At 42.5% G+C, this 23953-nt stretch overlaps 1 protein-coding gene across 1 annotated transcript in view; it reads left to right on the top strand.

Annotated features, from left to right (window-relative positions):
* ITGAE (integrin subunit alpha E) overlaps window positions 1-23953 on the top strand; it is a gene marked incomplete at its 5' end in the record, with an annotated part of 70630 nt that overhangs the window by 28526 nt on the left and 18151 nt on the right. Inside the window, 7 exons of the mRNA XM_081173272.1 lie at window positions 5007-5137; window positions 8546-8686; window positions 13375-13596; window positions 18051-18184; window positions 19819-19946; window positions 21057-21205; window positions 23130-23261. Of these exons, the coding sequence (XP_081029398.1) occupies window positions 5007-5137; window positions 8546-8686; window positions 13375-13596; window positions 18051-18184; window positions 19819-19946; window positions 21057-21205; window positions 23130-23261 (1037 nt within the window). The remainder of the gene's footprint in view (window positions 1-5006; window positions 5138-8545; window positions 8687-13374; window positions 13597-18050; window positions 18185-19818; window positions 19947-21056; window positions 21206-23129; window positions 23262-23953) is intronic.

Below are 23953 nucleotides of genomic sequence, written 5' to 3'. Positions count from 1 at the left end.
TCACAAGAAATTGGGAATTTAAAGGACGCTACATCTGAGATTCGGAAATTGGCCGAGGCTGCAAACGAAAAAGCTGATCAAGCTGTTCAGAAAGTGGACGAATTGAAAGGAGAGGTAAGGCCACTACATAAACATATTAGTGACCAACAGGCCTATCTGTCTATGGTGGAACTGAAAAATCGGGAAAATAATTTAAGATTACGCTCTATCCCTGAGATCGAGAAAGAAGATCTGACTGGCTTTTTGACAACAGAATTCTCTAAATTTTGGGGTATAAAGGAAGACACAGACTTCAAAATTACAACTGCATTTAGACTGGGAAGAGTTGCCAGGAAGGACAGACCCAGAGACTGCTTGATCATCCTAAGGACCAAACAAGAGAGAGACAAACTACTTGACCTTCACTTTAACAAAGCACTCGAGATCCAGGACAGAAGAGCGCAAATCTACAAGGACATTCCTAAACAATTGTTAGATCTCAGAGCTAACTACACTGATCTAGCTGGACTTTTGAGAAGTAACGGGATACCTTATAGGTGGGAGTTTCCGCAAGGTCTATCATTCAACTACAAAGAAAAGAAGGTCAAAATTAGAACGAAAGAGGACAGCCAGAAGTTCCTACACGACCACGGAGAAGACCTGCAGAAGGGTACAGCAGTTCCTTGGCCCCCACCAGAATCTGGGAAAGAACCAGCACCTCCGGGTTCGGATAAAAAAGAAGACACCCCATAAAGAGCAACAACAGATTGATACAGGATGTCTCTGCAGCTGTACAGTTGGAACATTAATGGCGCAAATTCCCCGGAAAAACGCAAAAGGATTTTTCATATTCTGAAAAAAGAACATTTGGATATAATCTGTTTGCAAGAAACCCACGTGACTAGGCTTCACAGGAAAGTGTTAATAAACAAAAGACTAGGCCAAGAATTTATCTCATCAGACAGAGTCAAAAAGAGAGGCGTGGTGATCTATGTAAAAGAGAACTTACTACCAAAATTTTTGTTTAAAGATGAACAAGGAAGAATCCTGGCAATTGAAATACAAACCCAAGGGGAAAAAGTTTTGATATTAGGAATCTACGCACCTAATGAGGGGAAATCAGAATTTTACAAGAAGCTACATGAGACACTGCTGGACTATCTGGACTATTCTAACATCATTATGATGGGAGACATGAATGGGGTGGTCTCTACTTATATGGATAAGTCACAGAATCAGAATCTGACCAAGGACGGAAGACTACCAAAAACTTTTTTCGAACTAACTGACAATATGGACTTGATTGACTTATGGAGGACGAGAAACCCCTTAGGTAAAGAAGGAACTTTCTTTTCTGAGGCTCACCTGTCCTGGACAAGAATCGACCAAATTTGGACAACCAGAGGGCTGGCACCTAAGACTATAAGAGTGGAAATCTGCCCAAAGACCTGCTCCGACCACAACGCCTTGAAAATGGAAATGAGATTTACTACTGCCGATTCCTTTAGATGGAAAATGAATGACAACCTGTTGAGAGATCAAGAGATTGTAAAGAAGGCCCAAAAAGCTTTAAAGGACTATTTTGAAATCAACTTGAACACCTCGGTGGAAAAAAGAATAGTCTGGGACGCAAGCAAAGCTGTTATGAGAGGGTTTCTGATACAACAGAATACGATTAAGAAAAAATTCTGGAATGGGAAAAAAGATAAGATATTAGAGAGGATAAGAGATGGAGAGAAAAAATTAAGACTGAATCCAAAATCAAAGGAGATTTTAAGAGAAATTAAATTCCACCAGTCACAATATACGAAATTGATTAACCAAGAAGTGGAATGGAAAATTAAACAAATGAAACAAAGATCTTTTGAATCAGCGAATAAATGTGGGAAACTGTTGGCTTGGCAGCTGAAAAAGAGACAAAAATTAAACTACGTTACCAATTTAGAAGTTGAAGGGAAAAACATTCAGAAACCGGGAGAAATTAGAAAGTGTTTCCAGAAATACTTTAAAAAACTATATACCCAAGGGTCTGAGGAAGCGATTGAGATAGAACAATTTCTGAAAGACAATGGCCTACCAGAACTATCTCAGGAGAAGAGAGTAATTTTAAATTCCAAAATAACACAACAGGAAATTGAGGATGCCATTCAGAACATGCAGTTAGGCAAATCTCCAGGCCCTGATGGACTTACCTCCAAGTATTATAGGACGTTAAAAGACTACCTGACACAACCATTAATGGAGGTTTGCAATCAGATTATGGGGGGGGGGGAGGGCACCAGAAACGTGGAAAGAAGCATTCATCACATTGATACCTAAAGTGGAAACTGAAAAGACTCAACTTAAGAACTACCGTCCCATCTCACTCCTAAATGTGGATTATAAAATATTTGCAGACATTTTGGCAAATAGATTTTAAAAAGTTCTTAATGAAGTGATTCATAAGGACCAAGCAGGCTTTCTCCCAGGCAGGCATTTGTTTGACAATACCAGGAATATTATTGACATTTTGGAACTGTTGCAAACAAATATTAACACCAAAGCAGTGCTTATATTTATTGATGCAGAGAAGGCCTTTGATAATATCTCTTGGAAGTTTATGAAGAAAAATTTGGAAGGGATGGGAGTGGGACGGGGGTTTGAGAATGGAATAGATGCAATTTACTCAGAACAAAAGGCTAAGTTGATAGTGAACAATGTGGTGACAGAAGAATTTTACATTGAAAAAGGAACAAGACAGGGGTGCCCCCTTTCCCCTTCATTATTTATTTCGGTCCTGGAGGTGTTGCTGAATATGATTAGGAAAGATTGGCAGGTACAAGGAATACGGGTCGGAGCGAAACAATATAAATTGAAAGCATTTGCAGATGACTTGGTTTTGACATTACAGGAGCCAGAAGCTAGTACAAAAAGAGTTTTAGAATTGATTCAGAAATTTGGTCGGGTGGCGGGTTTTAAGCTGAATAAACAAAAAACTAAGGTTTTAGGGAAAAATTTGACAGCTACTGAAACAGAGGAGTTTCAGAAGGAAACAGAACTAAACATTGTTAAAAAAGTGAAATACCTGGGGGTCAATCTGTCCTCTAAGAACTTGAACTTATTTAAAGATAATTATGAGAAATGTTGGACAGAAGTCAAAAAAGATCTAGAAATCTGGTCAAGACTGAAACTATCCTTGTTAGGCCGAATCGCAGCTATAAAAATGAACGTTTTGCCAAAAATGTTGTTTTTGTTTCAAGCCTTGCAGGTTGTGGACAGAGTGGAATGTTTTGGAAAGTGGCAGAAGGATATATCGAAATTTGTTTGGCAGGGCAAAAAGCCCCGAATAAAGTTTAAAATACTAACTGAAGCAAAGGAGAGAGGGGGTTTTGCCCTGCCAGACTTAAGGTTATACTATGAAGCTGCTGCCTTCTGCTGGATGAAAGATTGGATTCTGCTAGAAAACACTGATGTCCTAGATCTGGAAGGCTTTAACAATTCGTTAGGTTGGCATGCGTACCTGTGGTATGACAAGGCTAAAACATATGGAATGTTCAAAAACCATATTGTCAGAAAAGCAATATTTATGGTCTGGAAAAAATACAAAGACTTACTGGAAAGTAAAACTCCGAGGTGGGTCTCACCAATAGAGGCCAAGGCTCGGAAAAAACCTAATATGGAGGCCGGCTGGCCGAAATATTGGGAAATATTAGAAAACATTGGAGGTAATTGGAGGTTGCAGAGCTTTGAAAAATTAAAGGGTAAGGTGCAAGATTGGTTTCATTATGCCCAAATTAACGAGGTGTTTAAGCTAGACAAAAAAATAGGATTCCAGGTGGAAAAATCGAAACTTGAGACAGAGTTGTTAGAACCAAAGACCAAGTTATTATCGAGAATGTATAACTTGCTGCTTAAATGGAACACTCAGGATGAGATAGTCAAATCAGCCATGATAAAATGGGCTCAGGACATTGGTTACAATATCATGTCGGAGGACTGGGAAAGGTTATGGACCACCGGTATGAAGTTTACTGCATGTAATGCTCTGAAAGAAAACATTATGAAAATGGTATACAGGTGGTACATGACCCCAGTCAAGCTTGCTAAGATATACCATTTGTCTGATAATAAATGTTGGAAATGCAAGGAGGCTGAAGGGACATTCTTTCACCTGTGGTGGACTTGTCCAAAAGTGAAGGCCTTCTGGGAAATGATCTACAATGAGTTAAAAAAGGTGTTTAAGTACACCTTTCCTAAGAAACCGGAGGCCTTCCTCTTGGGCATTGTCGGCCAAAAGGTGTCAAAGAAGGACAGAACGTTTTTTATGTATGCTACTACAGCAGCAAGAATTCTTATCGCTAAGCATTGGAAGACTCAAGATTTGCCCACACTGGAAGATTGGCAGACGCAACTGATGAACTACATGGAATTAGCCGAGATGACTGCCAGGATCCGAGACTTGGGAGAAGAGACGATGGAGGAGGACTGGGAGAAATTTAAAGATTATCTACAAAAACATTATAAGTTATATGAACTATAATATGCCGCATGATTTGGAAGGTTAGCCCCAGTAATGAAAGTGGATTTTATATGAAATTGGATAATATCTTTGAAAGAACCAATGTTTAAATAGCTAAAAGTGATAATATGTTATGTTTTTAGAGTAATTGGAAAATAAGGGATTTAAACTCAAATTCTAATTGAAAGTACAAAGAAACACGCGAAACAAGGTTACAACTTGCTGATTAAATTTATTGATAAGAATGCATTATGCGGGAGATGTGGGGAAGTCCGATAGAAGATTGAAATAAGTTGTTGGAAGGGTTTGATTTTTTTCTTTTTCTTTTTATCTTTTCTGTTTTTTCTTCTTTCTGTATTATCTGAAACTGGAAAAATGCAATAAAAATTATTATAAAAAAACAAAAACAAAAACCAACCGTCTATCCATCTATCGCTCTGCATTGTCCTTTGTGTTTAAAAGTCCCACCAGCTTCCCATCTTCTTCTTGATCTTGAGGAAGTTCTGCTTCTGGTCTCTTTCTCCTCCAGGCTACAGCGTGGGTGCAATCGACACGGCACGCGCCACTTTGGTCGTGGCGGGGGCCCCTCGACACAGCATCAAGGGGAAAGTGATGGTGTTCGAAGGAGACCGCTTAAAGCAGATCCTCCACGGGGAACAGGTATGTCATCGCTGGATCTTCCACAGCGCCTGCTTTGAATCCTCCTCGTCTTCTCATTTTCTCTTAGGCATTTCCTGGATCAGTGCCCTTCTGGATGCCAGGCTGGTTTCGCTGGACCACTTAAGAAATCGTTTAGCCGTTGTTCCACAAACCAAAGCACATACATGATTTCATTTTAATAATGGCAGCCTTGTCTCTAGCTCAGGGTTGGGGACCTCAGGACCCTGTGGGCTCTCCCCAGACCATTCTTCCTCCTTAGCCACATCCTCTCTGCCCCCCCCCCGAGACTAGGCTGAGGAGTACAACTCTGATGAGAAATGGTGGGATCCTACCCCTTCCCCTGCTCATGGCCAGAATCCCGAAACTCCACAGTAGTTTATTTGGAACAACGGTTTGCCGAGGGTCACAGTTTGGAAGATAATAGCTGGGCAGAACCGGGAGGTGAACAGCAAGGAGAAGAAAGGGAAGAGAGTGAGATAGCAGGCTCTCTCTCACTGGAAGATGTGCAGCTTCTCAGTCCCAAGGCTAAGAGATTAGATAAAGTGGCTCCACAAAAGGCTCAGTGGTTGAGAAATCAGGTGGCTAGGAGACGGGAGGACGGAAGTGACTAGAGGGAAGTGCACTCTGAGAACGGACGCTTGTTCTTTCGCTGCGTTCATTAAACATTTCTGTTACTGGTAAGAGACTGCTTTCTCTTTATACTGCTTATCTATGGCCATGGGGGGAGGAAGCCTGGCCCCCAAAGCCTGACCCAGGCCACTCTCCTCACCAAAAAAACCACAAACCTGTCACTGGTAGATGCTGGCACAGGCAGACAAGGCAAGGATTCCTGGATTCCTTGTTATATACAAGTATGTGCATTTGTGTAGCTATTATATTACAAAGTGTCTCTGTTTATATGATTTAGAGTTACGCACAGCTGATGCTTTCGCCTTCGGGCGAAACAGGGGAATATCCAGTAATCCTTGTCTCGTCTGCCTGTGCCAACCATCTAACAGTGCCATTTTCTTTTGTCTACCAGCTTGATAGATTAGACACTTAGAAGATCATTTCATGTCACTCTTCTAAGGAATACGTCAGACAGAAAAATACAAGAGAAGATGAAGAAATTAGAAATGAATATATTATGGCACTGACAAAATAGGATTTGTATTTTGTACATACTGGACTGGGTTGTCAACTGAATAAGCTACATTTTAATATACAGTGGTACCTCGGGTTAAGTACTTAGTTTGTTCCGGAGGTCCGTTCTTAACCTGAAACTGTTCTTAGCCTGAAGCACCACTTTAGCTAATGGGGCCTCCTGCTGCTGCCGCGCCACTGGAGCACAATTTTTGTTCTCATCCTGAAGTAAAGTACTTAACCCAAGGTACTATTTCTGGGTTAGCGGAGTCTATAACCTGAAGCGTCTGTAACCTGAAGCGTATGTAACCCGAGGTACCACTGTATTATGTTACAGTGTTGATTTTGACACTATAAGAAGCCATATCCAATTTTTGAGTATTTGCAAGTAAATAAGTTTGCAGTTGTTATCGTACAGCCTATTACGTGTTTTTTTCACTCTCCTCACCAGCCTGGCTTCACACCCTCCTTGCATGTGTTTGCCTGGCTGGAATTGTGCCCTTGAGCTCTGATCTTGCCTCTTTGCTTGCCCAGATAAAGACTAGAAAAGGGGTTCATGACTGTGGATAGAAACTTGTTGTTGTTGTTGTTTAGTCGTTTAGTCGTGTCCGACTCTTCGTGACCCCCTGGACCAGAGCACGCCAGGCACTCCTGTCTTCCACTGCCTCCCGCAGTTTGGTCAAACTCATGCTGGTAGCTTTGAGAACACTGTCCCACCATCTCGTCCTCTGTCGTCCCCTTCTCCTTGTGCCCTCCATCTTTCCCAACATCAGGGTCTTTTCCAGGGAGTCTTCTCTTCTCATGAGGTGGCCAAAGTCTTGGAGCCTCAGCTTCAGGATCTGTCCTTCCAGTGAGCATTCAGGGCTGATTTCCTTCAGAATGGAGAGGTTTGATCTTCTTGCAGTCCATGGGACTCTCAAGGGTCTCCTCCAGCACCATAATTCAAAAGCATCCATTCTTTGGCGACCAGCCTTCTTTATGGTCCAGCTCTCACTTCCATACATCACTACTGGGAAAACCATAGCTTTAACTATACGGGCCTTTGTTGGCAAGGATAGAAACTAGCCTACTGTATAGAGATAAATTGTGCATTAATCGCTCTGTGTCAGGGACTGGGCAGAGGAAGACTGCTGGAGACCACCTCCCTACCCATACTCTTCCAGGGAGGAGGAAGAGGAAGACAGTATAGATTTACAACAGGGATTTGAGGGAAGTAGCAGTTCAGAGGCAGATGAGGGGGAAACCTGGGAAATCATAGGAGAGCCAAAGCAACACCTGGCTGCAATGTTGTCATTAGAAAGCATCCCAGACCCTCCATCTCCCAGAACCTGGCGGGCCTTGAAAGTAAGAGAGCAAAGAGCTCAAAGGCAGAGGGCACATAGAGGAGATGATGGTGATGACGAATGAAGAAGTGGGAGAGCAGGGGGTGGAGATTCACTCGGGACAGCGCCATTATCCAAGAGGCTGGGTTCTATAGCCTCTCTCTGTAAAGTTTGAATTTAAAAAGGACTGTAAGAAACTTTTCCTTGTCTTTATGCTCTCCTGGGCAACCAGCCAGGAGCTGCTGACATCATCCTGACTCTCTGTCTGCTTCTGGCCTTGTCCATCATTGGTTTGTGGCCCTTGTAGAGTTGCCCACCTTTGTTTCTACTAGTCATGTTGTGAGGGAAAAATTAGTAGACAGCGGTGGCAGCAGCAGCAGCATATTAGGAAAATCAATTAAGCCATTTCTGTCCTTACATCGAACACTGTGGAGCGCTCTCCCCAGGGAGGCTTGTCTGGTGCCTTCGTTACCTATCTTTAGGCACCCAGGAAACATGTTTCTCTTTAACTCTTTAACATTTGGCTGATTAACATTCTATGTCTTTAAAAATGTGTTTGTGAGAAGGGAGTTTTGGGGTTGGTTTTGGCTTTTTTCTTGTTTTTATTACGTATTTTGTGTTCTCGTTTTGAATTTTCATGTTGTGAACTGCCCTGTGACCTTCGGATGAAGGGCGGTACACAAATTTAATAAATAAAATTGTGGCTGTTTAAATCTTGAATTCTCTGATTATAAAAGCAAATTGCTTTCAGCCCTCGAGAGCAAAACTTAAATCAAGCATATCCATATTCTTTATATATATCTATATCAGACAGACAGATAGATAGATAGATGATAGATAGATAGATAGATAGATAGATAGATAGATAGATAGATATAAATAGAAAGGGGATGCCTTTTTGTGGTCAGCATTTGGAAGCGTTCGGCATAGAAATCCCATCAATATTTGTTCTCTTGGACTGCAGGTTGGGTCCTATTTTGGCTCCGAGCTCTGCCTGTTGGACATCGACCTGGATGGGGTTACAGATCACCTGCTTGTTGGAGCTCCATTTTTCCATATGCAAGGGGAGGAAGGAAAGGTTTACCTTTATCGCTTGGATAGCCAGGTAAAACATCCTACTGTTCACATTTTACACCTGTGCTAAAAAGATTGCACAGGCTGCCTGTTTACTACTAATCAGTTTAATACAGAAGAGTGTCTTCAGCAGACAGAATTCTACACAATTCTTAGGAGCTGCCGCAGAAAATGCACTCTCCCATTGCTCTGAAATCCAAGGGCAGTGGAACGACCAAGAGAGTCCTTCCAAATGCAGTTATTATTTATTTTTATTTTGCAAAATGTGTACAATATTCGGCTTGATTGTAAGCGGAAACTCTAAGCACTTTACCCAAAAGGGGGGGGGGGTTGCCAGCTAAAGACAAAGTTAAAATGAGGATTTTAAAAAATATTTTAAATACAAATATAGTTAAAATCAGGGGGGGGGAGGACTAATTGAAACACCTATCAACTTTGACATGGTTTGGATAGCTTTCCCTGAACAAAAAAATGTTCCGGTTTACCGTGAGGGGACAAGGAAGCGGGCGCTGCGATCGCAGCAACCCGGCTGCTGCTTTTGGGAGTTTAGGGGTAGCTTGGAGGTAGCTTGAAGGTCCTGGGGATAACCAGGAAGCCAAGGGGTCTGGCAGCAATGAAAGCAAGCTCCCAATGGGCCCGCCCAGTTCCAATGGAAAGTGAGCGAGGTTTGTCAACTTAGAATATGCAGAACTTGCAGGTTCGACCCTCAGAATAAGAGAGCAAGAAGAACATATTTTTTAAAGAAGAGCGGACAATAGTTATTGAATATGTGGAAAATAATTGTACACAGCTGAAAACGCTGGCAGCATTAAGATCAATTCAACAGAGTAAACAATATTTGATTGATGTAAAAGTGGGAAACTGATTTGAATGGTTCTGGTAAAATAGGCAGGAAAGTATGATATGAATCATGGAAGGAGGAGAAGGGAAACCGTTGGGTATTGCAAAGTTTGTAAAATGTTTGATTTGAAATGTAGAAAAATGAAAACTCAAAAAAAATTATATATCCGAAAAGAGTACAGTGAAGGCATCTGCTATGCTACAAGACTGATTTCTTACAAGAGCAGAATGAGGATTATGTGGCACTTGTAACAGTACCATTTCTGCAGATTTCAGTGATGGGGTAAGGGGGTGCCTCAAGTAAACTGGTCCAAACTGTTAAGGGCTTTAGTCCTGGCCTGGTAAATTCAGTTGAAGGAACCTCCTTACAATTCAGGTAAATTCAGTTGAAGGAACCTCCACCAAAAGGCCCAAAAAACGCTAAGGGACTACTTTGAAATAAATTTGAACACTACGGTGGAGAAAAGAATAATCTGGGACGCAAGCAAAGCTGTAATGAGAGGGTTTCTGATACAACAGAATACAATAAAGAAAAAATTTTGGAATGGAAAAAAGGAAAAAATTCTAGAGAAAATAAGTGAAGGAGAGAAAAAGCTGAGAACTAATCCGAAGTCAAAAGAGGTGCTAAGAGAGATCAAATTCCATCAAGCACAATATTCGAAATTGATTAATCAAGAGATTGAGTGGAAAATTAAACAAATGAAGCAGAGATCGTTTGAATCAGCAAATAAATGTGGAAAGTTGTTAGCTTGGCAATTGAAAAAAAGACAAAAGCTAAACACAGTCACAAACCTGGAGATTCAAGGAAAAATAGTTCAGAAACCAGAAGAAATAAGAAAGTGCTTCCACAGATACTTCAAGGAACTTTATGCACAGGGGCCTCAGAAAGAATCGGAAATAGACCAATTCTTGAGGACAAATGGACTATCTAAAATAAGTCAAGATAAAAGATCAATTCTCAACAGTAAAATAACTCAACAGGAAATTGAAGGTGCCATCCAAAATATGCAACTTGGCAAATCTCCAGGCCCAGATGGTCTCACCTCCAAATATTATAAGACTCTGAAGGATTGTTTGATACAACCGTTGTTGGAGGTTTGCAACCAGATTATGGAGGGGAGAAGGGCACCGGAAACGTGGAAAGAAGCATTCATCACATTGATTCCCAAGTCAGAGAAGGAAAAGACTCAGCTTAAGAACTACCGTCCCATCTCACTCCTGAATGTGGATTACAAAATATTTGCAGACATTTTAGCAAGTAGACTTAAAAACGTTTTAAACGAAGTAATTCACAAGGACCAAGCAGGCTTTCTCCCTGGTAGACACATGTCTGATAACACCAGGAATATTATTGATATATTGGAGTTGTTGCGAATCAGAAACACAAGGGCTGCTTTAATCTTTATTGATGCGGAGAAAGCATTTGACAACATTTCTTGGATGTTTATGAAGAAAAACCTGAAGGGGATGGGAGTGGGACGGGGGTTTGAAAATGGACTAGAAGCAATTTATTCAGAGCAAAAAGCCAAGTTGATAGTGAACAATGTGGTGTCGGATGAACTTCTAATTGAAAAAGGGACACGACAGGGGTGCCCTTTATCCCCTCTGCTATTTATTTCTGTTCTGGAGGTATTGCTGAATATGATTAGGGAGGACCAGTTGGTGCAAGGTATAGAGGTCGGAGCGAAACAATATAAACTGAAAGCCTTTGCAGATGACCTAGTCTTGACAGTACAGGAGCCAGTATCTAGCACAAAAAGAGTTTTGGAACTTATTTTGGAGTTTGGTCGGGTGGCGGGATTCAAGTTAAACAAACAAAAAACTAAGGTTTTGGTCAAAAATTTGACACCTACAGAGATAGAGGGGTATCAGAAAGAGACAGAGCTAAGTGTGGTTAAAAAAGTGAAATACCTGGGGGTATATTTGTCCACCAAAAATTTAAACCTTTTCAAAGATAACTATGAAAAATGTTGGTTGGAAATTAAAAAAGACTTGGATATTTGGTCAAGATTGAAACTTACCTTGTCAGGCCGAATCGCAGCTATAAAGATGTGTGTTTTGCCAAAAATGCTATTCTTATTTCAAACCCTTCAGGTCGTGGACAGAATGGAATGCTTTGGAAAATGGCAGAAGGATATTTCTAAGTTTGTCTGGCAGGGCAAAAAGCCCCGAATAAAATTTAAAATACTAACCGACTCAAAAGAAAGAGGGGGGTTTGCCCTGCCGGACTTAAGGTTGTACTATGAAGCTGCAGCCTTCTGCTGGTTGAAGGATTGGTTCCTGTTGGAAAACACCGATGTCCTAGATCTGGAGGGGTTTGATAATGTGTATGGTTGGCATGCATACTTGTGGTATGACAAGGCGAAGGTTCATAAATTGTTCAAAAACCATATTGTCAGAAAATCAATTTTTGCCGTTTGGATGAAGTATAAGGATTTATTAGAAAACAAGACCCCGAGGTGGTTATCACCTGTGGAAGCCAAGATTTCTAAAAAAAAGCCCAATATGGAGGCCCATTGGCCAAAATATTGGGAACTGATTGAAAGAGTTGGAGACAATTGGAAGCTCCAAAGCCAGGACAAATTAAAAGGTAAGGTGCGAGATTGGTTACATTATGCTCAAATTCAAGAGGTATTCAAAATGGACAAAAAAGTGGGTTTCCAGTTGGAGAAATCGAAACTGGAGACGGAGTTACTAGAACCAAAGACTAAGGTACTTTCGAGGATGTATGACTTGCTGCTTAAATGGAACACACAGGATGAGACAGTTAAATCTGCTATGATAAAATGGGCACAGGATGTAGGACACAACATTATGTCTGAGGACTGGGAAAGGTTATGGAACACCGGCATGAAATTCACGGCATGTAGTGCCTTGAAAGAGAACATTATGAAAATGGTATACCGGTGGTACATGACCCCAGTCAAGTTGGCTAAAATATACCATCTTTCTGATAATAAGTGTTGGAAATGTAAGGAGGCAGAAGGGACATTCTTTCACCTCTGGTGGACCTGCCCGAAAGTAAAGGCCTTCTGGGAAATGATACATAATGAGTTGAAAAAGGTATTCAGATATACCTTTTCTAAGAAACCAGAGGCCTTTCTTCTGGGCATGGTGGACCGGAAGGTGCTAAAGAAGGACAGAACCTTGTTTATGTATGCAACCACAGCAGCTAGGATTCTTATCGCAAAGTTCTGGAAGACACCAGATTTACCCACACTGGAGGACTGGCAGACGCAGTTGATGGACTACATGGAGTTGGCAGAAATGACCGGCAGAATTCGAGATCTGAGCGAAGAAACAATGGAGGAGGAATGGAAAAAATTTAAGGACTATTTGCAAAAACATTATAAGTTGTTTGAGTGTTAAGATTGTGCACGATTAAGAAACGTTATGCTTCTGCAATTTATTTTAAGTAAATGATAAAGTAAGTATTGATGGAAAAAAATGAGACAAATTAGAAACAAAATATTATGTTTATTAAGAGTGTTAAAATTAAATTACAAATTTTTGAAATTGGTAACATAATAAATACAAAGGTATAATAAGTTGGGAAATAAGATAATAAATTGCTGAATTGGTTAGAACGATGAACGCAATGCTGAGAGGATGCGAGGAGGTCCAAAAAGATGTTGAAAAAATTTCATAATGATCTTTTCTTTTTTCTATGTTTTTCTTTATATATATGGAAAATGTTTCTTGTATATTGTTGTCCAAACAAATTTGTTCACCTATGGAAAGAAACGCAATAAAAAAATTTTATTAAAAAAAAAAAAAAAAAAAAAAAATGAAGGAACCTCCACCAACAGGTGGAAGCAGCAGACAAAAAGCACTTTCATGTAACTTTCCCCTTTTCCTCTCTCTCCTGCTTTCTCCCAGGCCAACAACTTTACTCTACAGAGACATTTACACGGCCAGCTGGGGTCCCTTTTCTCCAGGTTTGGATTTGCCATGGCTAGCATTGGTGACGTGGACCAGGACGGTTTTGGAGATGTTGCCATTGGCGCACCCCTCGAGGACCATGGGTCGAGCCCCAGCTCTTTTGGCAGTGTTTACATCTTTAACGGCGGCAAGGAGGGGTTGCGGGATCCCTTCTCCCAGGTAAGGGGGACTTGTGGAATTGTATTTCGGAGAAAGAAAGAGGGAGACACTGCTTCCAGACGGCTTGCTTATTGAGCATCCCTCCTGATTTGTTTACAAGGAGATTAGACCATGTCGGCCATTTATTGAGCCTTCACTCTGCTTAGTTTGCAGAGAGAGAAGGCAGCAGGGCATCAAAGCAACATAGGAAGCTGCCTTATGCTGAGTTAGACAGTTGCTCCACCTTCCTCAGTCCTGTCTGCACCAGAGCTTTCCAAACCGTGTGTCACGACATGTTAGTGTGTCGGCTGTAGTGTGCAGGTGTGTTGCGCGAATGCTCCCCACACTCTTCCTGCGGCTGGAAAGGGGCTACTTCATGGGTAGGCAAACTAAGGCCCGGGGGCCAGATCCAGCCCAATTGCCTTCTCAATCTGGCCCATGGACAGTCCGGGAATCAGCGTGTTTTTACATGAGTAGAATGTGTCTTTTTACTGAAAATGCATCTCTGGGTTATTTGTGGGGCATAGGAATTCGTTCATATATTTTTTTTTCAAAATACAGTGGTACCTTGGGTTAAGTACTTAATTCATTCCGGAGGTCCATACTTAACCTGAAACTGTTCTTAACGTGAAGCACCACTTTAGCTAATGGGGCCTGCTGCTGCTATTGTGCCACCGGAGCACAATTTCTGTTCTCATCCTGAAGCAAAGTTCTTAACTTGAAGCAATATTTCTGGGTTAGCGGAGTCTGCAACCTGAAGGATATGTAACCCGAGGTACTACTGTATAGTCCAGCCCACCACACGGTCTGAGGGACGGTGGACCAGCCCCCTGCTGAAAAAGTTTGCTGACCCCTGGTGCTAGTTTAACCTCCGGTTTGCTTGCAAAACTGGATTGCTGTGTCGCGCAAAATGATGCGTGTCTGCAAAGTGTGTCACCAACATGAAACATTTGGAAAGCTCTGGTCTACACTGACTGTCAGTGGCTCTCCAGGGTAGTGGTTCAGGCAGGGGGCATTCCCAAGCCTACCTGGGGATACTGGAGATTGAGCTTGGGGTCTTCTCTGCCTGCAAAAGAAATGCTCTGCCCTTGAGGTATATGACCCGTCCCCTAATAATACAGTGGTACCTCGGGTTACAGATGCTTCAGGTTACAGATGCTTCAGGTTACAGATGCTTCAGGTTACAGACTTCGCTAACCCAGAAATATTACCTCAGGTTAAGAACTTTGCTTCAGGATGAGAACAGAAATCGTGCAGCAGCAGCAGCAGCAGCAGCAGGCCCCATTAGCTAAAGTGGTGCTTCAGGTTAAGAACGGTTTCAGGTTAAGAACAGACCTCCAGAACGAATTAAGTTCTTAACCTGAGGTACCACTGTAAATCAAAATTCCTATCCTCGTGGCTCTGAACAAAGGGCTCTTTTGAACAGCAACATAGGATGCTGACTTATCACATGAGTTAAGCAGTCGAGAAAATAGTTTTCTTGTTCGAAGAAAACAGTTCCCTTGACTCAGGTCTCTGGGTAACAAAACTGGCCTTTGAGAAAGTATCTTCTTTCCCACGAATGGGAGATAAGCTCGTGAGTACCAGCGCCTGTGTTGTCTCAAAAGTTGCTGAAGGTCAAGCTTTGAGGCTTGCTAATTTAAAGCACTTCAATGCCACTTTTTAAAGTTGCGGCTTTCCCCAAAGAATTATGGGTGCTGAGAGAGTTATGAGGATGCCTCTCACAGAGCTATAATTGCAAGAGAGCCTTTTTAAACCACTCTGCATATTTTATCTTTGTGTGGGGAATGAGATGTCATGTGCGTGTGTCTCCAAACCATTTTCAGTACCTTAACAAACTACAGTTCCCAGAATCCTTGGAGGGGAAAGCTCTGGCTGTTTAAAGTGGAATGATGGTGCCTGTTTTAAATGTATGGCATGATTTAGGTCTTAGAAGCTTCTAGACTGGCTATCTAGAGATATCGCTCTACCCTTTTGTTTCTCTATAAATGGAAAGGGGGACGCCCAGAGCAGTGGACTCACACAGAGTCAGACCGCGGAGCCTCTGCTGATTATTTTGTGCTCACCTTGAGGGGGGGCTTTAAATGATTATGAAGACTCCTTCCCATGCAAGGGAAACCCTCTTCCATTATTTAATTATTGCAATTATATCCTTAAAGGAACTCAAAAGCGGTTTGTGGTTCTACCTAGGGCTGACATATTTCAAAAAGTGAATATCCGGACCAAAAACTCATTGGGCTTGTTATAATAATAATAATCACTGGTCAACAACAAATTTGTTGTCTGCGTTTTTTCAGTTGATTTAGGACGAATCTGATGCGCTGAATCCAAAAATCACATTGGTTTTGCTCAATCAGGTCAAGTTTTTGAGCTATGGGCACATGTCGTTTTTTTACATTTTTGTTCACATGTACGCTTGTGTGGAGCATTTTAGAAGAAGTTGGTGGGGGTAAAATGCCATGTCGAATAATTGTTTTGATTGGAAATGATTATTTTAATGACAAGAAGTATTCAGGTCCTATAGTTCCGGGTGATTATGTCGAAAAGGGATCAGTTTGAAGTCATAAAACCTCGAAATCTTCCATAAATTGGTGCAGCTGGGATCAACAGAAAGAACCGGAGCAGCCTCAAGTATCCTGATCTTCCATCAGCACGTTGTCCTGTAGTTCATTGTGATGAAATTCCAGTGCCTATCTCCGGAGAACTTCCTGACATTAGTGACGAAGATGCCTCCAGTGTTGAAGGACATGAAGAAGAAGTGGTTCTTGAAGATGATGCTCCACATCGGTTTTCCCAAAAGGAGTTGAATGATCTAGTTCGCGACCTCAGCTTGTCAAAGGACTCTGCCGAACTGTTGTCATCCAGATTGAAGGAAAAAAACCTCCTCGCATCAGCTTCTTCCGCAACAGGCATCAAGAGTACCTCCGTTTTTTCTCGGAAGAGAAGGACTTGGCGTACTGTGCAGATATTGCGCAGCTTCTGCTCAAGCTTGGAGTGCCACAGTAAGAACCCAAAGATTGGAGACTGTTCATTGACAGCAGCAAGCGATCACTGAAATGTGTTCTGCTACACAACGGCAACCAGTTTGCCTCTATACCCCTGGCTCACTTGAGTACACTGAAGGAGAACTATGAAGCGGTGAAGTATGTGCTGGAGAAAATTGGTTATGATCAGCATAAGTGGTTTATTTGTGTTGACCTGAAGATGGTGAACTTTTCGTTGGGACAACAGTCTGGCTTCACCAAGTACCCATGCTTTCTGTGCATGTGGGATAGTAGGGACCGTGCTCAGCATTACATGAAGAAGGACTGGCCTGTGCGGGAGGAACTGGTGCCTTGCAAAAAAAGGAACGTCATCAACGACCCTCTGGTGGACAGAGACAGAATACTCTTCCCACCGCTGCACATCAAGCTCGGCTTAATCAAGCAGTTCACCAAGGCTCTAGACAAGGATGGTGACTACTTCACTTACTTGTGCCAGGCTTTTCCAGGATTGACCATGGAGAAGTTGAAAGCTGGCATCTTTGACGGTCCTCAGATCTGTCAGCTCATCAGAAATCCAGAGTCCAGAAAGTCAATGAACGAAGTGGAACTGGAAGCGTGGAAGGCATTTGTTCTGGTAGTGAAGAACTTTCTTGGCAACAATAAGGCCAGAAACTACGCAGAACTTGTCAACAACATGCTGACTGCTTTCAGAAACCTGGGCTGCAACATGAGCATCAAGATGCACTACCTATTTTCACATCTGGACCGGTTTCCTGAGAATCTGGGTTCAATGAGTGACGAGCAGGGGGAGAGATTCCATCAGGACATGAAAGAGATGGAGACCAGGTATCAGGGTCGCTGGGACGCAGTCATGATGGCTGACTACTGTTGGACTCTGAAGAGAGACCTCCCTGCCGCTGAGCATTCCAGGAGTTCTAAGAAACGGAAGTTCAAGCCCTGAAGTTTGAAAAATGGTGAACAGAAATCGGGCTCTGGCGGCGCGGCAGCAGCAGGAGGCCCCATTAGCTAAAGTGGTGCTTCAGGCTAAGAACAGTTTCAGGTTAAGTACGGACTTCCGGAACGAATTAAGTACATAACCTGAGGTACCAATGTAGTCTATTAAACATTAAAAGCTTACCTAAAGCTTCCCTAAAAGCTGTTGAACTTTTTTCAGTTTTGCCCAAAGTTCCCTATTTTAAAGGCAATCGCAAAAAAAAAAAAAAAGACAGTTGACATGGTTGACATATGTCCAGATTTTCCCTGGATGTTTCAGTGATTTCTGCCCGGACACTGTTTCCGACAGCCAATTGCTGGCAACCCTGCTCCAACCCCATTTTACCTGCACAACAATCTTGTTAGGTGGGTTAATCCGAGAGACCAATTATGCTTCACGACTAGGGATTTGAAGGCTGGTCTCTGGGACCCTAGTTCAGCACACTAAACACTACTCCTGCTGTACCCCATTTTTCTATTTCCCTCTTCTGATTCCAGAGGATAACAGCTGCTCAAACCGGTCCGCCTGGACTCATGTATTTTGGAAGGTCCGTGGCTGGTGGATTGGACTTCACTGCGGACGGTCTCCCCGATATTATTGTTGGATCATTAGGTTCTGTTACTTTGCTCCGGTAGGTCGTAATGATCTTTGGGTTTTCTCCTGGAGAAAAGAGAGACTAAAAACCCCTCTGGTCTGCAGTCTTCTTGAGCTGAGTTTTTCTGTAGACAAAAAACATTTTTCAGCTGTCGGGGAAAAACATGTCTAGCATCAGCGTGCCAAATAAATTCAGAACTCACCCCCCTTTTCCATGCAGTCATGAGAGTAGGCATGGGTTGGCAATTTGGGGTCCGTGCTGCAGGTGTTGGTGTGCAAGACTGTCCTGAGTAAATTTGGGAGAGTTGGATGTTACAGAGCTGATCAAATCAGCAGCTTCTAGGCTAAGGATGGAGAATTTCAGCCTTCCCACCCTTCCAGATCAGGAGTGGGAATGTTTTTCAGCCCAATAACCTCCTTCCCTTCTGATCAACTTTTGGGGCAGGGTGGGGGGTGGGCAGATGTACAAGTGGGCAGAGCAATGGGTTAAAAATTAATCTTTGCACAGTAGGGCTGGGCGATTTATTGATATATCGCTCAAAGCCGGTTCAAAGTCCATATTGTGATATCAGTTTCATAGTTTTTGACCTGGCAATATGTTGCAAATCAGGATGTGTGTTAGGGCTGGACGATGTATCATCTAAAAAATAAAAAAGGTAAAGGACCCCTGACAGTTAAGTCCAGTCGTGGCCAACTCTGGGGTTGCGGCGCTCATCTCGCTTTATTGGCCGAGGGAGCCGGCGTACAGCTTCCAGGTCATGTGGCCAGCATGACTAAGCCACTTCTGGCGAACCAGAGCAGCGCACAGAAACGCCGTTTACCTTCCCGCCAGAGCGGTACCTATATATCTACTTGCGCTTTGACGTGCTTTCAAACTGGTAGGTTGGCAGGAGCTGGGACCGAGCAAAGGGAACTCAACCCATTGCAGGGATTTGAACCGCTGACCTTTTCATCAGCAAGTCCTAGGCTCTGTGGTTTACACCACAGCACCACCCGCTTCCCTCCAGTTTCAAATCCATATCATGATATTGGTTTCATCATTTTTGACCTGACAAATCTATTGCGAATCAGGATGTCTGTGTGCTTTGCAAAAATCACAATGTGGGGACGGATGGACGGACCTTGAAGCCAGCCAATGCCTCTAGATAGCTCCAACCTTATTACAGATATCGTGATATATCAGTATATCGCAATGTCTAGCTGGTGATTTATTCCGATGTTGAAAACCAGAAACTGCCCAACCCTATTATATAGGAGGTTGCTTTGTACACGAACACCCCTCTACTCTCCATCCAGACAAGCAAGAGACATTATCAAAGTTCAAGGACATATTTCCAGCTGGGCAAAGCCACTTAAGGAGGATGTGAAGCAGGGCCAGTGAGGGATGAGACCTAGGGACGGTTCCAAGGGCCAGGTAGAGAGGCCTGGGGGGCCACATTTGGCCCAAGAGGTTCCCCACTCCCCTAAACTATGCCCCTTTCACTTACCCATCTCACTGCCCAAATACCAACCATATTCTGCTCCATAATCACCCAGGCGGCTGCTGATTTGTAGAGATCTGCTGAGGCAGCCAAGAAAGTAGCCGTCCTTGAAATATTATATGCTTCCATTTGCCTTTGGGGTTTGATTTTAAAGCCGAGCCTATCTTTCTTTCCCTCTTCTTCCATTTAGCTCCAGGCCAATTCTTCGACTGAAACCCACCATGCACTTTACCCCAGGGAGAATAGTCCATTTCGACGGCGTCGTTACGACCAGATTGTGCTTCAATAGGGTTTCCCCTCCTGGGACCGTGCGGTCAGGTAATGAACACCCACATGGCAAGCATTTTAGCAGCGCTTAACTTTAGCCCAACAGGGACGCAGCAGCAGCTGTGCCATACGGTTGGCATTTAATTTTCCTCTAGTGGCAAACAAAAATGAAGTTATATTTCTGCTGCTGTGGAGTACTCTAACAGCTCTGCAAAGCTACAGTTGGAGGTCAAGCAAAGGCGCAGTCCGCTCTCATTTTCCATTCAGACTTTGTATTTTGGATGAATCTGCCATGTCGATTTCTCTCTGCTTCTCACACCCCAATTCTTAAACTCTGTTCACATTTCTGTTGGAGGTTGCAGATTATTGATTCAGTGCCCTTTTAAAATATATGTGGTGTTGTTGGTTTTTTTTGGGGGGGGGGTTACAGTGGCGCCTTAGTTCTCAAAAACCCAGAAGTAAGTGTTCCATTTCTGAACGTTTTTCGAAAGCCGCATGTCCGATGCGGTTGTCGGCTGTTGTTTCCAGGGCACCTGCACCAATCTGAAGCTGCGCCTTGGTTTTCGAACATTTCGGAAGTCAAACAAACTTCCAGAACAGATTAAGTTTGAGAACCAAAGGATATATACACAAATAAAGCTGTACTCGATGGATGAAAGGATATGTGATATCTGACATGATTCAGAATTGTAGAGCCAGAGACGGAGAACTTTAAAGCGTTAAAATCGAGATGTGGAAAATATGGAAACAACGAGGAGAGGCAGGATTGAGATTTGGAGATATGCTTCAAGGTCCAGACTATGGGAAGTCCCCAAAAATTAATAATTATGATTTGGATGATAATTTGGTCTTTTTTATTTTAGTTTTTTATTTTAATTGGATTGTAATTTGATATGTTAATTGGATGTTTTTTATTGGAAAATTAACAAAAACGATTTAACATAAGTTTGGGAAACAAGGTACCACTGTATTGGGTTGTTCTTGTTTTTATTTTGATTATGTATTTTGCGTTTTTATGTTGTGATTTTATCCTGTGAAACACCCTGAGACCTGCAGGTACAGGGCAGTATAACAACAACAACAATAATAATAATAATTTTTTAATCCCTGGACTTTTTTCACCATCCTCCCCACTGCCAAGCGTTTCTTCCTTTCTCCTAGGGCTGCCCCACCTCCTTCTTCGCTACACTGTGGATTTAGATGTTGAGATGGAAAAGAAGAGAGTGCAGTTTGAGGACCAAACATTCTCCAGCAGCAGCGACACCTCCTACACTGGGGATTCTTGTCCCGAACTGCAGCTCCACATCCTGGTGAGTGCAAGGAGAAAGCGAGTTCTACGCTGTGGGTGCCCACCCAAGCAGCAGCTAAAATTGGGGGGAGGGACACCGTGGTGGAGATCCCCCAAGTCATAAACGTTGACCTGAGAGCACCATCTTTGCTGCAAAGTCAACATGCATCGAGGACAGGTCTGTCACTAGCTGAACAAAGACTCCATGTCTAGAAGCAATCTACCTGTTAGTATCAAATATTGGGGACAATCAGCAGGGAACGGCTACCTGCATTTGAGCTTCCCAGTGCTATCTGCCTGGAGAATGTTCCGTGGGGTCTGATCTGTAGTTCAGGTTAGCAGAAGCGCTGTAGGCAGGTTCATTTTTAAAAAAAATGATTTTTATTAACTTTCAGTTTAACAATATATAATCGCATCATTATTTTTCACTTTACTCTCTGGCTCCCTAGAGCCTATTGACTTCCTTCCCTCCCGTCTTTTGGCTTTTAAAATTAACCTTTATGTCCAGCATTTTATACATTTTTCAAATCTGATTAATTTCATAACAAAATACCTCAAAATTTAAATAAGTATAAAAAGGGATAAATAAGTATAAAAAGGGAGCTTACAATGTTTTTCCAAATATCATATAAATTTACTCCAGTCCTTTTGGAATACTTGATCTTGCTGGTTTCAGATTTTTCCTGTCAGTTTTTCCAATTCTGCAAAGTCCATCATCTTAATCTGCCACTCTTCTTTCATTGGTACTTCTTGTTGTTTCCATTTTTGGGCTGAAAGAGTTCTTGCTGCTGTTGTCGCATACATAAACAATCTTTTATCTTCTCTTAGTATCTCTTCACCTACTATACCCAATAAAAAGGCTTCTGGGTTTTTTAACAAAAGTGTTTTTAAACAAATTTTTTTACTCATTATATATCATTTCCCAGAAAGCCTTTGCTTCTTTACAAGTCCACCGCATATGGTAAAAGATACCTTCCTTTTCTTTACATTTCCAACATTCATTAGTTCTTGTCCTATATATTTTGACAAGTTTTGATGGTGTTAGATACCATCTATACATCATTTTCATGACATTTTCTGTAAGTGCACTGCATGCAGAGAAATCTCAATTCAGAACCATGTGGACTGGCACCTTGTTTTTAGTTTTAAACAAAGAGCTGTATATTGTGTGCTCTGTTGGAATGAGGGGGGGGGGTGTTTATTCATTTGATGTTCAAAGGTAAACCTGCCTAATTTACAGATTCCGAGACAATATTTGGACTGCAATAAAGACATCCTTTAAAAACCACACTTCTTGAAATCTTGCAATGCACTTTTCTGGCTAAGTATGTTTACAAAAATGCATGCACTAGGGTAAAGTGTGCCTAACAGGCATGTATTAGTGAAAACAACATATGGAAATTGGGGGAGGGGGTGAGAAGGAAGGGAATGCAAAATTGTGTAGAGTTGGGTGCAAAATTGCATACAAAAATGGGTGTGTTAAGAGAAATTCGCACTATAAAATGCTGAAGAATTTGGAAATTGCAAAGTGCTGATCAGAAGGTTGGCGGTTCGAAAAAAAACGATAGGTTCACCCATCCGTCATGCTTTGAACTTGACCAGAGCAGGAATAAAACTAGAAAGCTGTGTTCAGCTGGGTCGGACTATTTGATCATAGGAACAAAGGAAATGTCCACTCGTGTCTCGTGCCAGTCAAGCAAAAAGGCAGATTAAAGACACGTTTCCAGCCAGGAAAATGCACTCAGTGAGGATGCCAAGGTGGGCTTGTGAGAGGTGTGGTCTGAGGAGAGAGGGTGTGGTTAGGGAGGAGGTGTGGTTTTGGGGAGAGTCCCAGGGGCCGGATGGAGAGATCTGGAGGACCGCATTCAGCCCTTGGGCCTGAGGTTCCCCACCCTTGCCCGGCTTGCTTGCAAAGTCACCTGTCTCTTTTTCAACTTCAATATCAGCCCTGCACTGATGACTGCTACTCCGACATTACTCTCCGCCTCACTTACGAGCTTCATGACCCTGACGGAAAAGTCCTGGACCACCCCAAGCCTATGCTTGATACGTATCAGAAACCTGAAGTGGATTTCCAGGTAACAAGATATAAATAATGGTTTTTTAGGGGACTTAACTTTGTCTAAGGGACGCGGGTGGCGCTGTGGGTTAAACCACAGAGTCTCTTAGGCTTGCCGATCAGAAGGTCGGCAGTTCGAATCCCCATGACGGGGTGAGCTCCCGTTGCTCGGTCCCTGCTCCTGCCCACCTAGCAGTTCGAAAGCACGTCAAAGTGCAAGTAGATAAATAGGTACCGCTCTGGTGGGAAGGTAAACGGCGTTTCCGTGCGCTGCTCTGGTTTGCCAGAAGCGGCTTAGGCATGCTGGCCACATGACCCGGAAGCTGTACGCCGGCTCCCTCGGCCAATAAAGCAAGATTAGCGCCGCAACCCCAGAGTTGGCCACGACTGGACCGACTGGACCTGGGTCAGGGGTCCCTTTACCTTTACCTTTACCTTTGTCTAATCTTTATACTACAAACTGCCCTGTGAGCTTTGGATGAAAGGTGGTATAATAATGATGATGATGATAAAATAAAATAATAATAATAATAATAATAATAATAATAATCTGTTAATTTGTGGCATAGTGCCCAAGAGTGCTTCTGTGTGGTGTTGAAGCTTAAACTGAGGACTCAGCTACACTGCAAATAAAACATTTTAAGTGTTGTAAAGTGCATTATACAAATGTGACACTAGATGGCGATGATGAGCTATGGCAAATTCAATATA

This window comes from Podarcis bocagei, assembly GCF_964188305.1.
Source record: "Podarcis bocagei genome assembly, chromosome: 15".
Lineage (NCBI taxonomy): Eukaryota > Metazoa > Chordata > Lepidosauria > Squamata > Lacertidae > Podarcis > Podarcis bocagei.
The sequence above is the reverse complement of the archived record's forward strand: the minus strand, read 5'-3'. Positions and strand labels throughout refer to the sequence as shown.